General features: G+C 34.2%; 1 protein-coding gene across 24 annotated transcripts in view; it reads left to right on the forward strand.

The window, feature by feature from the left end:
• Positions 1-19,083, forward strand: part of LOC121868013 (SWI/SNF-related matrix-associated actin-dependent regulator of chromatin subfamily E member 1-like) — a 70,045-nt gene that overhangs the window by 46,875 nt on the left and 4,087 nt on the right. For 20 of the 24 annotated variants that reach the window (XM_042368229.1, XM_042368233.1, XM_042368224.1 and 17 more), the window contains 6 exons: positions 1,831-1,906; positions 6,834-6,962; positions 7,709-7,881; positions 8,081-8,188; positions 10,186-10,440; positions 15,006-15,045. In XM_042368229.1, coding sequence (XP_042224163.1) covers positions 1,831-1,906; positions 6,834-6,962; positions 7,709-7,881; positions 8,081-8,188; positions 10,186-10,440; positions 15,006-15,045 — 781 coding nt within the window. Of the gene's footprint in view, positions 1-1,830; positions 1,907-3,915; positions 3,992-6,833; positions 6,963-7,708; positions 7,882-8,080; positions 8,189-10,185; positions 10,441-15,005; positions 15,046-19,083 lie in introns of all 24 variants that reach the window. The other 4 variants (XM_042368230.1, XM_042368232.1, XM_042368225.1 and 1 more) reach the window with 4 other exon arrangements.

The following is a 19,083-nucleotide window of genomic DNA, read 5'->3' on the forward strand; positions in this document are numbered from 1 at the left end:
ACTATAGTGAGGGTAGTTTTTCCCAAACTGCAAGTTTTTCTATGAAGTAAACAAACAGTTGTACCAAATCTCTAAAAACATGCCAGCCACTGTACCCATTGTAAATGGAGACAACTGTACAGTTTACATGGAATTCTGAGAAAACTTTAATTGAATGAGCAAGTACATGTTTAAACAAAAAATCACAACAATATTAAATATGTTGATTTGATTTTTGCAATTGGTAAATTAGAGAACAAGATAAACTGATGTTTCAGTTTATATGAGCTACTGTGTACTTAAACTAGAAGGTAAATTAAAATTTATTACAGTATTGCATATTGAAATTGAAATTTTAAATTTTCATTGTACAGGTAATTAGAATTTAAGATGAGGGGCCGGTGGTTTCGTGATCTGTGCCCACTGGTAACTATGACTGAAATGTTCATAACTTGGTGGATGGCCACAGGCTTTGTTGATCTGCCAAGACCACCATTGTTTGAAAACCAGTTTACCACAATAGTACTGTATATGTACAACAAACAAAAATAAAAGCATGGTTTATTCTTATAAAGTTATAAGACATGCATACAGAAAAATACAAAGGAAATATTGATCCTTTACTGAGCCATGGGGGAGTGTTTAAGTGAGCATGTGGGGACCAAGCAACTAGGGGGAGGATGAAGAGCTTGGGGTGGTGGTGGTCAGACTGCTACTACTGTAACAGTGATGAATATATGTTTTCTATGGTGACAGAGCCCTGCTAAGGTGTTACAAGTTTTACTGGAACATGTGGCATATTTTTTTTATGCCAAATTTGGTATGCAATTAAAAATAGCTTTTCTCATATGGGGGATATTTCAGTAGTGTAAGTGGCTCATACTAAGGGTAAGAATTCATTCAAAATATAAATGTACACTCTGGAATTAATTTGTTGCAAGATAGTGTATTAAGGTGCTGTATTTATGGCTGCAGTGTATATAGTGAGGGTTTACTTTCTACCATAGTGTGTGTGCATACATACATATGCACATACATACATACATACATACATACATACATATATATACATATACATACATACATACACCGGTGATTTTTTTATCACTTGGCTTGATGATTTTTTTTTTATATATAATAATAGTAATTAGGTTAGGGGAAAATTCTTATCAATAATTTTATGCCACATAAAACTTTTCATATTTATTTATTTATTTAAGAGGAAGCCTTGTCAATTTCATGGTACATATATAAACAGTAATTTGTTTCTAACAATGGTAATTTAATTTTTTCTCTTAAGTGCTTTGATCTTCTCTTACTGCCTATCTATTTCATTGTTAAAGATAATATAAATAAATTAAATTGTTAAAGGAAATTCATTTTGGGGTTCCCATGAACCCTGTGTGGCAGTTTCAGAAGATATTGCAGTTATTTTTTAACATTTATCAGTGTCATGCCTTGCACTTGTAATTTAGATTTTAGTTTCATATTTTGGAATGTCTTATTGCCTTCTCAGTGTAAAATTTCTTTTATTTTCTCAATTTTAGGATGTTGTAGATCTTATCAGTGCAGTACTGTATTTATAAACAAATGTAGGAGAGCTGTAAGATTCACTTAAGGTATAACAAGTGCTGGATATGGATGCATGAAGCACTAATAGTATAATTAATTTGTTGTTAAAATCTTTAATGACTATGATTCAAAGCAATTATGAGAACCATGAATATGCAACTTAGTGCTGCAAAAAGAGTACCCCATTACCAGCCAAGCTCGAGACTGGCTGTGAGTAAGTTACGTGCTGAAAGACTGTAGCAGTGGGTAAGTTGCGTGCTGACACCCTCTGATTTGCAGGCGGATTACACTAAGGCTCTTGAGGCGTATCACAGTTCTCCCGCTTACCAGCAGTATCTGGCAGCCAAGTCGAAAGGTAGGTGGTAGGAGGTCTGGTTGGGGCGAGGCACTGCATAATATGGCTCAGCCATACTCCTGTTGAAGGTTTTAGCACTGTAGGGTTATTGTTGTGTGTGATGGAAGAAGCAGAAGCATCTTGTAATATTCGCTGGTCTGATCTTGAGCATGATCTTTGTATTTATAGACTAGCATGATCATTCTCAAATTCTGCTTTGAATGAGATGTTTTGCATCAACATATAAATGAGGTTTTAATATTGATCAAATTTATTGTAACACTGCCCTCAGAATTTGGAAATGAGTGCTAGGGTTTTCTTCCTTCTAACAAGAGTACTTCCTCTGGTTAAGTGGTGATATTCATACCTGAATGTTTAATAAGGTATGTCATGACTTCAATAACCTGAAGCAAGATTCAGCAGATGTTGATTATTGTTCCTTGTGATTAGTGTGATGAACAGTTTACAGTAGTGTCCGTCTTCATGATAAAAGCTGTTAGCCCAGCTAGGAGAAATTTGTGTTTTAAGTTTTAAGAGTTATTGCTAACATAACATAAGAAAATGAAGAACATACATATTGGGGTAAACAAGCTCCAAACATTATGTAGTAGTGTATTGCTACACACTTGCTGAAATTTTATTGCAAGAGCAATCTTGAAGTGGTTCTGTGGACCTGCTGTGGATATTGACCAAAAACAGATGAAACTATATACACATTGACCAAATAAGATGGAACTCTTAAAATAGTTCTATGTTCGTCAACTGAATCCAGTCTAACAATATTAGTATATGGATTTTATTTGTTGTGTAAAAGTATTGTATATGAGAATAGATCACCCAGTGCTGTAGGTAGCAGGTAATTAAGTAGTAAAGTTTATTGGAAATGGTAGTTATTTGTTTGATTCCAAGAGCAGGGTCAGGTTGGGCTATATGTTGTGGTGACCTTGGTGTTTTATGGTATTCTCTTTCTCTTGTTTGTCATATAAGAGTAAGAAGGACTGGAACAGAAGAGATAATTTTGCATAATTTCAAGATTTTGCAGTGACAATGAATTACTCTACACACCTGAAAATCAGGGTACTGTAGATGCCAAAGAAAATTATATATTGGTTGCAGGTTTTAGGGATAATACCATCCAGAATATAACTTATTGTACAGTATCTCAAAAAAGTATCTGTCAGGATGGGTCCGATGACTTCCGAAATGGTACTTTCAACTGTGATGTCCCGGGAGGGTTGGTATGTGTGGCTCTGTGGCATACTGATCCTACTTATTTTGTCACCGGACATTATGTTAGTTACGTTGAAGTAAATAAACATTGCATGACTTATGTTAAACTATATACCAAAGTAAATGCATGTCCCAATATCTATCATTCATGGTCTTATAATGTTTCACAGTGTGTGGAGAGAGATTTTTTGATTGTGTTGATAATAGGTGATGAGTTGTATTTTTGTGGTTGGATGTTGTTCTTTGTTAAGCCTTTAAGGAATTATCGGTGTGTTTTGTGTTCTGTTTCCTGGACAATACGTCACCATTTCATCTGATTTTCTTTAAATTTGCCTCTGGTTGTGCTGTTTGGAACTAAGGCAAAAGAGAAAAAAATTGTTGCGACACCACAAGATCTGAAATGGAGAATTTTCAGTGAGGTTGATAATCTCCATTTGCTGAATCTTGATGTATTGCAGGAGAACACAAGGTATGCATCTTTTTGGTTATCTCTAACATCTAACTTGCATGCAGTTATTTGGGGTAGAAGGTAGTTGCTTATCATCAGTGTCTCTCCACCAAATCCTCTTTCCTCTTCATGGTCATCATGCTCTTTTTTCTTACAACTTTTTTGTTTTACTATGGTGTACTACTGAGCTGCACCACAGACCGGGGCCAGCGTTTTTTATTTATTTATTTATTATTATTATTTTTATTTTTTTTTTTAGATCTTTTTCTGTAACACTCTACTTCTACTCACAGCACCTTGATGACAGTTCTCTACACTGTATACTACTTGCATTTGTGGTTTTGTTTTACAGCTTGAATATGAAAAGGCAATGAAAAGCTATCATGCTTCCCCGAGCTATCAGGCGTACTTGAATGCCAAAACAAAGGGTGAGTTGGAATTAACTTTCTTGTGTACAGTATGTATTTGTTTCCTGATATTCTCATCCATTTTTATTGTCTGCATAAGTTACCGTTTAACTTATAGTACAGTATACTGTATGTATTTTTTTTTCTATTCATTAAAAAATTTTGTTTTATTAGAAATAGCTAGTTTAATATCTTCAAAGTAGTGCTATGTTTTCATAGATCATCCGGGTTGTTAGTTAATACCAGATTAATTTGAGATGTCACTAAAGATGATTAGTTACAGAAATAATATATACATAGTAATGTGATGATTTCTTATTGTTCTACCCACAAGATGAATGAAAATTGAAACATCTATTTCTCAAATTTACTTTGGAAACTTTATTTACAGAACATGAGTATAAAATTTTATATTGTATAGTTCATATGTTAAACAATAGAGTAGATTGTCAAGTCATTTGACATGTAACAAAAATCTTGGATTATTGACATTCACTCCTGGTCCTCTGTGCTCCTTAGTTTTAGGCATTTTTTTATATTGGTTGTAATTAGTGAAGACATTTTAAATTAGTTTAACATCAATTATGATTGAATTCAGGGATATTCAGTAAAAACAAAAATCAATCTATTATGAAAGAAAATATATTCAGTAGAACTAAACATCATGAGAAATGTAGGTAGATTAAATAGATTGTGTAGAGCAATATCTCGAGCAGGCTTCTATTACAGGATGTTCAGAGATTCAATGGATCAATGTTGAATATATTTAACTAAGGATAAAACCCTTTAGGGTTTGAGTTAACACTATAGGTCACTCGGGACAAGAGACACTAAAATTTTCAAATGTTCTCAACATGCTTTCCTGGATTGATTCCATCCTGTAAGTCGTATGTTGAGTAGTCATCGTATAAAGTTTAAAATATGTGGGAGGAGGAAATACTTAGGATGTAGATCTTTCTTATTAGAGGGAGAGTAGTCTCTCTTTTAAGATGTAATTATGATTGTTTCAAAAACTGAACATACCCTTAGCAATCATTTACTATAAAGTTAAAAGCTACCTGAGGATTTTGTGTTACATTAAGTTTCAAAGCATTTAAGTGTGTCTTCTCAGACTCATCAAGGAATAGGTCTGGGTCACTGCTTTCTCATGAGGGGTCTTTTATTTTGGGGGGGGGGGGTATTCATAGTGAATTTATATATTTTCTAAGGGCCATGATTTGCTGCATACATACATATATACTGGCAAGACTGGCAGACAGACAATTATTAATTTATGCTTTTAAGGAAATAATTTGGAGCTAGGGTGAATTTACAATGATACAGGGCAGTAGAATCGAAAGGAAATGTTAAATTAAAATAAGATAAAAAATTTAGGAAAATGGAAAAATTTAGATATTACAGGAACAATACAATACCCTGTACTAATATTTATTGTAATAAATCTTAATATAATAATCTCCCACAAACCACAGAAGTAATATTCTAGACTACTTCAGCAGTTGGCAAAGTTGTGATTGGCAAGGGGTGGATTTAATGGGAAACAAAGGGCTTGGGGAAGTGACCCTTGAGAGACATACTTGAAGTCCTATGATGTGCACCTGGCCTTGACACATTACCCAGCAAAGGTTTTCATAGCCTTTTTTCCAGTTCTGATTTTAAGAGCTCAGAGTGGTTTAGTTGATGTGAGAGGTTATTAAGGGGTAAATAAAGAAGTGTTTGAAAAGAATGCAAAACTGGAAGGAAAATGGAGCATTGTAGTGGACTGGTGTGATATATGAAGTATGTGCTGGAAGTGTGCTCTTCTGTATGTGTTGTACAAGTAGGATCCATTAGCTGATATAGTGTACACTTGGTAATTGATGTAGTACTGTATATGTGAGGGAAATAGTTTGAGTAACTTAATCAACATGAAATTATATATTATCTAAAAAATAGGAAAATAGGTTGCATGTTAATGCTAAGCTACTAACAGAGATGGCTGAACTTCTTATGGGAATGATATTTGAATGATGTATTATTTTAATTTATGCATAGTTGAAAGAAAAATGCTAGACTGTTAAATATAAAGTTTGATGCAAAGTTATATAGAAAACCTTTGCTGCCATATACATTTCAGTATACACATGAATATACTATACAGTACATACAAACAAATGAAATAGGACCTTCGAAATTTGGAATTAAAGTTTGGAAAAATGTAAAATTCAGTTGATTTCTTGCTTAGGCCTCAAGTCAAATTGAAAATTTTTGAAAATGCTCCAAAATTTGGAAATTATATACTTACTGTAAGTACTGTACATTAAATATGTACTTACTTTGTCTTTTCCTTATTTTTTTTCATACATTTTCAGTGTATAGTGTATTTATATACAGTACTGCATTAATTATTTATCTTTGTTAATTTGAAGTTGGTGTGTTTACAATACTGTGCCATACTTATGCACTGTCATGTACACTGTAGTAACTGTACACATCATTGATGTTGGTTTATTACAAAATTCAGAAAGGACCAGGTCCCAATTTATTCAAATTTTAAAGGTTCCACCATACTACATGCCTTACACAGGTAGAGACAATAACAAGGTGATATGGAACATGACCCATGACTACTTACCCTGTACTGTATACATTACAACAAACATCATTTGGGTGACGTCATCTTATGCTGCTTATTTCTGTTCTTGGATAAGTTACTTTTTGTTATTGATATTGATTTTATTGGTGGTTATAAAGAAATTGTAATTTTTTTTTTTTTTTTTTTTTTTTTTTTTTTATAAATAATACCTGTACTGTACTTTAAAAATTTACTTAAATAATTGTTGTGCATACTGACAACAGAAACAAACGTTTCTGGGCTCACCAGGGTCTCTCCCACCAGCAGGAACGGCAGCCACAGAAGAAAAAGAAATATTGGACAGATCCTCCAGTACTGTCACCACTGGTACCAAACTTGACCGGCGCATCGACATCCAGCCGGCTGAAGATGAGGATGGTGAGCCACTACTTTTTAAGGGTTTGAAGTTAATGATGTCAGGAATGAGCCAGTTTAAGTGTGGAATTTTGTGATCATATATTTGGTTCTAAACTTAAATTGACTTCAGGTTTAATTTATTCTGTTTTACTGAAGATCAGTTGCAAAAATTTTGTTACAATGTTCAGATTTCGGATTGAAGATATGTATTATAATTTAAGACATGTAAATATAGGTATATTGTATTAGCATTCTTAATTATTTCATAAAATGGAAGTAAACTTTCTGTTGACACGAGTTTTAGTAAACAGATGTGATTTCTCCGTGTTTTTCCGGTTTTCTGTTTTTTCCCATCGTTTTATGTGACCCACATGAATCGTGTAGATTCGTTAAGAAAATTTTGAGGTGAAGGGGGGGGGGGTTGGTATGGCCACAACGAATGAAATGTTTGTCAGTTAATAATAATTGACACACTACGGTCAATAGGTCTGCCTCACAAGGACAATGAGCCAGTATACTGTACTGAGTATAGTGGCCACATTCTACAGGTTCATGCATTACATTATATACTGTTTTAGGCACTCACGAAATGAGTAACAATGTGAGAAATTAAGTTAAATATGGTAAAAACTTCCGGGGTAGGTGTTTCCTCGGACCCCCAGCTTTTTTTTTTTTTTCTTCCCCAAGACCCAATCACATACCTGAGTAAAGCATTCAATATGACAAAATGTTTTTTTGGTATATCAGCTTTTAACAATATCCCACAGATTATGATGATGGACTAAGTGTGAAACATGTGGCCCATTCCCGGTATGTGCGTAATCATCGCCTCATCAATGAAATATTTTCTGACACTGTTGTACCGGATGTAAGATCTGTGGTCACCAGCCAGCGATTGACAGTATTGAGGCGACAGGTTCAATCTTTGACTATGCACCAGGTGAGTTTTTTCTTTTTCTTATGTTTAATGTTTATGATGGCAAGTTGTTAAAGTAAGATGGAAATGCTTTATGGGAAATATTTTTGAACAATTTGAGAGTTGCATATAAATTGCATGGAGTGTTTAGTCCGATGGTGAAGAGTTGAGTTGATATATGCAGGACATTAAAAGGCTTTTAAGTAAATAATTTATTTTGCAGAAAAAGCTAGAAACAGAGCTGCAACAAATAGAAGAAAAATTTGAGGCTAAGAAACGGAAGTTTGTGGAAGCAGGTGACAGCTTCCAGGGAGAGCTAAAGAAAGTCAAGGTAATATATGCTATACATACAACTGGCAGAAACAATATGAAGCATGTCAATGATTCTGTGTATACATGTTAACCAAAATTTGTCATACTGTATTTTGAACAGGAAAAGGCATATTTCCCCACTCTTATACTTCATAGTTAATCAATTGTTTGGCCTCTTAGGTGTTGCACTCTAAATGATAGTTGGAATCATAGTTTGTTTTGTTTAATTAAAAATAGCTTCAGCCCACAAAAAAGTATTACAACATCTTAAAATTGATACAGTCAACCCTCGCTTTACGCGGTCCCACTTTACGCGTTTCCACGTTTATGCGGTACCCTGCCAAACACGGAATGCTCACTTTCCGCGGTGTGTGTACCCTTTTACGCGGAGAGCGGCGCGAGCAGGGTGCGCACAAGGTCGCCCAGTCATCAAAACATGACCGAGTTCTTCACCCGCCACCCACCACAGCCGGCCCAAGTCAGTGATAGTGATAATGATAGTGAGGATATGGACTTATATGGACTTTGAGGGGTTTGACAAAGAGGCCCTGCAAGCCTCTGTGGTGGATAGTGATACAATTGATACAAGTGATACAGGTGAGGGCCAATAATCTGCCCTCTGTCTCGGAACCAACCCCCCCATCCCCGTGTGCCCAGCCATCTTTTCTACTAATGTAAGTGTTAAAAAACCTAATATTATTGATATTTCTCTTAATTATTAATTATGTGTGCATACCATCATAAAATTAAGAAGTTATTTTTACTACAACGTAGGTATTGTGTCTGAAAAAGTGGAGTTTGGGGGTCGGCCCAGTCTCTATTTCAATTAATCCCATATGTTATGTTGTTCACTTTACGCATTTCTCACTTTACGCGGACCACCGTGGGTTCAATTGATCGCGTAAAGTGAGGGTTCACTGTATTATACACTACTGTGTACAGATATGAAGCACAAATGAATTTGAAATACTGAGTTTGTATTGTGAATGAACTGGTAGCCCTGCAGTGTTTGACCCATTGTTAAAATCATGCCTTTATACTTATCAGATTTCAGAAAGTTGTAATAATTGTATTAATGGGCAGATCACTTCCCCTCTTCATCAGAAAATTCCAATACATTTTCTTTAATGCAGTGTTGTACTGGGGCTTTTTTGTATAGTAAAAAGTAATTTCTGTACTATTGACCTCAATATCTCCTAATATCAAGTGCACATGGCTTCAAAGTGGCCTCAAAATGCCCATAATATTGGTCAAATTTAAAAAAAATTCTAGGGGGCTTACAGCCCAGCCCAGCCTCCCGAAAAAAAAAAACTTCTGGGTGGGCAGGTTTGCTGTGATTGCACTCCACAAATTTTCTGTTTCTCAATCCATATTTCTGTGTCAACCATCTAACATAAACCCTTTCCTTTGCAAAATTTTCTGGCTACTGGAGCACATTTCAGTGTTATCTTACTTTTTAAATGAATAATAATATACATGCTACAGTAAATAGGCCTATACTGTGCTTTCCAGAGCTTTCACTAGCCTACCACCTCCAGAACAGTGACTATCAGTGCTGTATTACTGCAGGCACAAGTTTTATTAGCAAGTGTGCTAGTACCCAGGTTTGCAGTGGTGAGTGGGGGTGGGACTCCCAACTTTGGTTGTTACCCAACTCTTAATACCAATTAAGATGAACAATAAAATGAAAAATCATAAACTTACCTCACTACAACCACCCACACACCACATAAGTCACAGCTGCAAGAAACTGCATGGGATAAAAGAGAAGGAACCAGACGTAGTTGGGTTTAGAGCTGGTAGTGTGAATGTGTAGTATGTATGATGCGTGAAAGAACAGGTGAGATTTTGGAGACATTCCTAAATGCAACACTACCCCATAAAGGTCTAAGATACTGTACTTTAATATAAATCTACAGTATACTGTACACTACCTATTGCTAGCTCGAGTGTTTGTTCATCTAAGACACTTAGTATATGTACTATATTTTTTCTTATCATCTCCATACCTTATAGGCGATGGCCCCGAAATTGGATGAAGCATCCTTTGTTGCCATGGTAGAACGACAAAAAGAAATACTGAGACGAGAAGCTGAAGAGAGGCAGCGTACGGCACAAGGCTTGCCTCCTCGGCCCTCCTCAACTTCTTCCTCCCAAGCAACACCAGCTGGCAACTCGTCTGCACGAGAAGACAGCAATGAAGCTGCTGGACCTGCTCCTCAGAACACTGCTACTCCTGTTGATGCTGCACCATCTCCTGCACCAATGCAGGTCAGTTAGATGAAATTACAAGGACTCAACATGTTCAGCTCTTATAAGGCAAATTGGGGCAATTGAAGTTGACCAAGAGTGTAGTAGTATTAGTTAACTCCCTCTTATATTAATGTTTTTTGTTTCATTACTAGTATCATTGAAACTATGCTATTGGAAGCTTTTTCTTTCTCAAATTTTGAACAGAATTTTTAGCTACCTTATTGAATGATAATTACATGCTTCATAAATACATTGTGGTGTTGTGTGCTGTTTATGAGCCTCCTTGAGATATGGGTCATTGCTTCAGTCGAGATTTATCTAATTATGTAGTTTTTTTTTATTACTCCTTTGGGTGGTTCTTATGCTGAGAAGTTTTAGATGGTACTTGTATCATGTAGAGAGTTTCCTCTGTAAGTGGCTACTCTAATTATGTACAGTATTGGTAACCAGCTGAGTGTAGATTTCCAGATATGAGACTATGTGAATATTGCTAGACTAAAACTATTATATGAAGGGAAATACCATCTTGCTCAAATTTGGCAATATGCTCAAAATTCCCAACAGTACCAATTGGTTGGCTGCCATATGTCTTATGATCACAATCCTTGTAACAGTTAAGTAACTGTAGCTAATAGATATGGCTTTCAGAATGGATTTCTCTTTATACAGTACTATCTATATATCTATATATATATATATATATATATATATATATATATATATATATATATATATATATATATATATATATATATATATATATATATATATATATATATATATATATATATATATATATAATTTTGAAAATGTAAAAGTATTTTGCTAACAGCATTTACTCAGTAGAAGTTTCAAAATGTAGACAAATACCGTATATACTCGTGTGTAGTTCGAGCTTTTAAGACCAAATTTTTAGGCAAAAAATTGGGGGTCAACCTCTACATGCGTAATAGTTTTGTTAGGTTGAACCTGTGCATGATGGGAAGGGTGAGGAGCAACTTATAGCTTCAGACATGAAAAATATTTACCATTTACTGCCAGTAAACAATGGAAACGTAAAATATGTACCAATTAGTAATGAAAAGTTGTGCAGTTCCTTCAGCAGATGAAGCTCGCCAACTTACAATTACAATAGGCTAAATTACCTTACAACGTGCTTTCAGTAGTCTATGTTGAAGTTCTTAGCACAGGCTAACTTATCATATCATATACGGTATCACAGTACTCATTGATCTACAAAAAATACCGGTAATAAAAACCTTTTTGATATTTCACACTTAATATAATACCCGGTAATCTACTTCAACCTCCTATTGTTTACAACGATGCATGATGCACCACCAGCTGTTGCGTATCAGCTAGAGCTGCTAGATAGTACAAGTGTTTTTCGAATCGTTCTCAGTTAAAAAACTGTTACATCACATGTATATTTTACCTTAACTGTGCCTGAATGAATATATTCTCGGAAATAAATAGTTGTTTTGCTGAAACGTGATGTATTTTAATGTAAAATAGGATAAAATACATGACGAAAACAAAAGATTTTACCTAACCTTCCGATGCTCAAGAGAAGTTACTCGTTTTTTTAATAGTTTTCGGTTAAAATACTGTTATATTACAAAGATATTCTATTCATACTATGCTTGATATAATGCATTCATGGAAATGTAATATTTTTTCTGAAATGACGTAAGTATTACAGTGGAAAGTGGGATAAAATCATGACGAAAACAATGACTTTCGCTTTCTTTCGTTCAAAAGATGTTACCATAATCGCTTTTTGAATGGTTTTCAGTTAGAAAACTGTTGTATTACAATAATATTCTATCCTAATTGACTTGAATAAATACTACGATACCATATTTCTGAATTTTCATTAAAATCCATAAAAATCATTTTCCTTGTCATCGTCTGCAGCACCAAACAGCTTCTCCCAGTCCTCTCCTTGAACAGGGCTAGAGGGTACGTGTTTTTCGAATCGTTTTTAGTTAAAAACTGTTACATCACACGTATATTTTACCTAAACTGCGCCTGAATGAATATATTCTCGGAAATAAATAGTAGTTTTGCTGAAACGTGATGTATTTCAATGTAAAATAGGATAAAATACATGACGAAAACAAAAGACTTTACCCAAGCTTCCAATGTTCTTGAGATGTTACTCGTTTTTTAATAGTTTTCGGTTAAAATGCTGTTATATTACAATGATATTCTATTCATACTGTGCTTGATATAATACATTCACGAAAATGTAATATTTTTGCTGAAATGACGTACGTATTACAGTGGAAACTGGGATAACATCGTGACGAAAACAATGACTTGCTTTCTTTCGTTCAAAAGATGTTACCGTAATCACTTTTTGAATGGTTTACAGTTAAAAAACTTTTGTATTACAATAATATTCCCTCCTAATTGACTTGAATAAATACTTGAATGGAAATATACAATATTTTTGTTGAAACTACCCGCGTTTCAGTGTAAAGTGTCGTAATAATAAATGATAAACAATTTGCCTTCGGCACTCAGTGTTTCAGGCACGGCGAGCCTCAGTTTATTGGATGTAGAGTGTTTTTACTGAAGGATTTGTTGTTCCATTACCCTCAAAAACGTGGGTCGACCTATAAACAAGGAATATCATAAATTAACGATTTATTGGTCAAAAAATCAGGGTCGGCCTATAAACGAGGGGGGATTATAGACGAGTATATACGGTAGAATAAATTAAAAAAAAAATTTTTGTTAGGAAGCAAATTTTCAGCTTACCATAATGATAGTAACTACAGTTGTGAGTTGCGTGGTCATAAATCTTCCCAATTAGTAAAATAGATTAAACTCGGTAGTAGACACACACACACACACACACAAGTAATCCCTCATCAACCATGGTTTTGAATATTCATGTTTGTACACTGTTTACCAACCATGGTATCCAGTTTTAAGTATACTTCTACTCTCATCTTTCTTATTATTTTTATTATTTCCTTTGGGCTTAGACCCTGACTGCTCTGTACAGGTAAAATTTCCTTCACCTGGCTATTCTTCTTAAACATATCTTTTATTGCTTTACCAAATGTTTATTGCAGAGTACCAAATATATTTTTACTTGGCTAACACCTCACTGTTATCTTTAACCATTTACCATAAGATCCACTGCAAGTATTTGTATGGTACTAATTATTCTATTGTTACACATGTATTTCACCAGGACACATGGGTTAGTGTGGTGTGGTGTGGTTTAGGTGCTACAACTTCTTTGTACACTGATTTTGGTGGATTTATTTCACATTACAGTTTTCCATTTATATAAAGTATAACAATTTCCTCAAATCTATTGCTGGTCATAGTTTCTAATTCTTACCATTGACTTTAATACCACATTTTTCAGTGTTTGAAAACAGTGTCACATTTTAATTAAATTGCACCTTTAATTGTCCATCTATTAAAGTAACTAAATAAATGAATATTCCTGAATTTTCCTTTGTAACTAGCCTTCTGTGAACTATAAACAAAATGTACATTTGCATTATTCCTGCCTCTCCTCCACACGCAGCCTACCTCTCTTCTCATGGCTAACAAAAATATCATCATATGCACCAATTGCACCATGCCACTATACTGTATATTTATGGCATTTGACAAATTGCACCAAATATTTTAGCTAATGATAATATGGAGTGGTCATCAGTCAGTGATTGTGATATGAAAAATATGGTTTTATATATATATATATATATATATATATATATATATATATATATATATATATATATATATATATATATATATATATATATATATATATATATATATATATATATATATATATATATATATATATATATATATATATATTTTTTATTTATTTATTTTTTTTAACCATAGACTTAAGTGAACTCTAGGAAATTATTGAAAATCAGAACTATATATATAATTCTTTTATACTGTATATATATATATATATATATATATATATATATATATATATATATATATATATATATATATATATATATATATATATATTCTATATATTAAATATATATATATATATGTATTCAGATTTCAACATTATATACTGTATATATATATATATATATATATATATACAGTATATAATGTTGAAATCTGAATACATAGTTTGCTAGAATTGTCCTAGGAATACACCCTCAAATTTAATGTACATCTTTGTGAATCACCCTGTATATGTAGGTGTTAAACATTCAATAGAATTGTATGCTAATAAATAGTATACTATATACATAATGGTTACTGAAAACATTTTTTTATACAAGTAATACAGTCTTCTAAAAACCTCAGTTATGGATAATTTCCTATTTTTTTATTTGGTTATTAATATGGTAAATAAAACCATCCTTCAGAATTTCACATTTTGTTCTCTTGTAAACGTTCTTATACCATAGCAGTCATGTAAAAAATCATGAACAACTCTTAAGACCTCTTATGTATTAATATTTTAAGGTATTAAAAATAGCAACAGAAGTTTATGCTTTACTTAGATATAAGTTGTTACAGTATTAAGCTGAACATATAATCCTCTTCACCTACATTTTGAACTCCAGGAGAACGACATGGGTGGTGATGACGAAAACAAGATGGAAGGTGAGAATACCCGACGACTGTCTTAAATATTAATATTAGTTCTTCCTTAAGTCATAGTTTTTTGTATTCAAGTGTTAAAAGTATTATTTTAAATGTTAATCATATTTAAGTTTATTGAAGTCATTAAGGTGACAATTATTAGCCTTGGTAACTCACTTGTTTATTATGGAAAGTGCTTATTCCCTTCAAGAGTGAGCTCCCAAATAGTGCTGTGGTAGACTGGAATATCTTAACACTCAGAATAGTACAGTACTGTAGTATTTAGAATTAGTCAGTATGCATTGCCTTTGCAACAGTTGAAAATTGCACGTTTTGTTTCAAAATACATTTAAAGTAATTTTGTATGAATGTTGTTGTAGCCATTGTAATGTATAGGTGAATAGTATACAGTACAGCTTCTTTTTTTTTTTTTTTTTTTAAGAAAAGAATGTCTGACAATGAACTCCACTACCAAGCCCAGATCACTAGAGACACCTTAGTTTACCATGGAAAAATTTGATTGTTACACACGAAATTTGAGTTTATTAAAGTTGTACAGAAATTGTTACAGTACTTTAGTGTCATTATAATATACAGGTAGTTCCTTATATATTGAGCTTCGATTTATGAAAATTTTAGGTTATTTTTTTTTCACTACATGTTTTTATTAACAAACAAAAGCTCTGTACAGTAGGGTCTCAGAGTACGCGTATCCATAGTACGCTACCCTGCTTATACGAGTCTGACCTCTGAACTGCCCTTACGTTCAGGTCCCACTCACACCAACCCACCCAGCATCTCTCGCTAGTTCAGTGTGTTTATCTCTTGTCCGTGCTGGATTTGGGAGGGGGTCAATATCTTGTACTCTAATATGGCTTTGAAACAAAGAAAATATTTTGTATTTTAGGGCTTATAAAACGCAGGCACTGCCCATTTCAGCAGGGTATATTTAGGAATAGAACTTTTGTGAGTATTTTTCTCCTGTAGCCATAGTTTTCTTAACCCTTAACCGGCAATTCTCCTCATATGAGAGTGTCTAGATTTGGGCGATTGTACTCCTTATGACTATCGAATATTTCCCGCATCAGATTTGAAATTTGCAGATGTATGGGGTTCATGAGCCTTGAGGGTACCTACGCTGCCACCTCCACAGCTTAGTGCATCGTTAGCAGAAGCATAGTGTCTCAGTTCCCTCGAGACAATGAAAGGTCCACACACATCTACATACACATATGTACCATCCCCTACCCCCCTCAGCATCTCCATCACACCACAGACTAGAAAATGTCCTAGAACCGATGATAATAATCTTCCCGTGATTTTTTATGATAAATTGATTATGGATAGTGTTAGTGATGGTGAAGTGGAATTATCTATCCACGAATTCGAAAGTGGTGATGAAAGCAACGTTGATCATGGCATACCCCAGGCTGCTCCGGCTACACAGTTTTCATGGTGTGGTGGTGATAATTTCGTGTCACCTACTTACGTGTTTGACAGCACTGAAAGTGGTGTTTCTGATGCTGCTAACATGATGAAAAGGGTAGTGAATTAGATTATTTTATGCAATTTTCAACACCCAACCATCCACGAACAAGTGAGTGTAAAATATTCTCATATTTTTTTTCCATTATCTATGCCATATTATCCAATCCCAACATATAAGTTTCATTGGATTATTTTTAAAAATCCTCAAATTTAGTCCTCTGGGGTGCACTGTTTGTTGACATATATGACACCGGTTAAGGGTTAAAATTATATTGTATACCAGTAAATGTGAGGAGTAAATAAGAATACAGGGGGGCCCCCAAATTCGCGGATTTTCTTTTAGCGGCCCTCTATTATTTGCGGATTACACGCTGGCTGTACCCAAGAATGTCTGTGGGTAGTTTTATAGTTGCCAGCATTTTTGCAACTGAGACAGGGAGCCATTCGTTCTAGAGACAGTAATTTCCTTTACCTGTACTGTATTGTAAATAATAATAATAATAATTAACGGTTTATTGAAAGAGCATGGCAGCCGGAAAGCTGAAAATATACAGTTGCATAATTGGGGAATGGGTCTCTTGATTTACAAATAATATACAAGTAACATAAATATGATACAAATATGATATATAATACTAGGTGGGGAGAAGGTCATACTACAGGGCATCTCAACATAGTGACAGTGCAAAAAGGTAAGATTGACTGGGAGTGAATACACTGGTTGATTACAAGTTATTGATAATTTTTACAATGGTTGGGACGTGGCTGTTCTTATAGCGATCAGTACGTGCTCGTATGGGCTGGATGCGGTTGTGGTGTCGAACAGCAATTCTCAGACGAGGGATCTCTATGTGTGTGTGTGTATGTAGACACATACACACAAAACACATACAAATAAATAATAATGGGAAAATCCTCTCACAAATAATCAGAAACAAATTTATTAGAAATGTGACAGTCTACCCAAAACATAACTCTGGCATCCTCTCTCTTGCACTGGTTCTGTGCCGGTAAGTTTCTCTCTCCTGGTGAATTTTGCTGCACTCATGGCAGTGCTCGTGGTGGTGAGAGTGAGAGAAAGAAAAAAGTACATAATGTGGGAAATTTTGAAGAAAGGGTCAAGATATTGGATATACTAAGGAGTGATGTATCGAACTCTGAAGTTTGTGACTGTTACCTTAGTATAAAAAAGGGGTTATACATATAGTATGTATACAGGAGAACCAGAATATAAGCTAATTTGCACATATGCAGGGATCCCAGGAACGTAACCCTTGCGTACTCTTAGACCCTACTGTAGGTATAATTTTTCTTCACAATTTTCTTATAAAATTTCCTAAGTAATAATGAATACATGCTTCTTTCATTCCAGTATGTTTACTTACTTCACTCAAATATTTTTTGTTATTGTTCCCAAACATTCGTAAATATTAGCAGGTCTCCAAATAAGCTTTCAGCATATTGTCAGTCTCCTACATTCACCATATAACTTAGGGTATTCCTCAAATTCACTAAAGGCAAATAGATTCAACTCCTCCACACACAGTCATTCAGCTAGTTGCCTGATTTCCCAATTTCCCCTTATGAAAAATTAATTGAAAGAAATTTAGTCTTTAATTACATATACTAAGTATGTACACTCTGAAAAAAGTATTGGCCCATTTTCTCATCGATACAATGTGTCACAATGGACGAATATTTCTGATCACTAATTGTGATTCCTGCATTATGTTGGTAGGCCTGTCTTCCTAGTATCTGTGAGGTTGCCCATTATTATATCTGGCATTTGTTGTAATTATGGTGAATCACTGTGCTCCATCTTTAGTAGAATAATATAATGATATTAATGTAGTGAAAATATATCAACAGCAGTCAAATACAGTAGTGGGTGTTTTCTTCTGGAAGTCCATGACCAACACTACTACCTGAGACTCGTTGGAAAACACAGCTTGGACCAACAGACATCGTCTCGTAGTGTGTATCGTAATGTTATGGTTCTGGCACGAATCATGAGATGATACGTTATATTCATAATTATTACCTCATCAATTGAGGTAGAAATAATATCAAAATGCAATAAATCATAATGTTATTGTAATTGGATGTGGCATTATAATACACTGTAATTACTTTATTTGCGAATGAATGCAATACTGGATTATATTGGTTCATATTTCGTTTGAAGCGATTCCATTGTAACCCTGGTTCAAGAAAACATAGTAACGTTATACGTATTCCTATTTGACAACCCATCCCCTGGGCCTGAAATAGTATCTAAGGTGCATAAATCAGCGGGGTTACTCATGACATTATTGGTTTTCCATATGGTATCACAAGCCATCCTATTTCATTACGTTAGGTAGAAAATAGGTGGTATACTGCAGATATCATGGTGATTAACGGGTGCAAGAAGAAAGAACGAAAGGTGCAACTCACAATCAGAAATACCAACCGAACCGAGACTGCTGTACACATATTGTGTCTATTTTCAAATACATCAGGCCCAAGAGAGCCGATACTTTTTTGGCAGAGTGTACAATAAAGGTATAGTGTGCTGTTCTGTAAAATTTT

This window comes from Homarus americanus, unplaced genomic scaffold (assembly GCF_018991925.1).
Source record: "Homarus americanus isolate GMGI-L3 unplaced genomic scaffold, GMGI_Hamer_2.0 scaffold37032, whole genome shotgun sequence".
Taxonomy (NCBI): Eukaryota; Metazoa; Arthropoda; class Malacostraca; order Decapoda; family Nephropidae; genus Homarus; species Homarus americanus.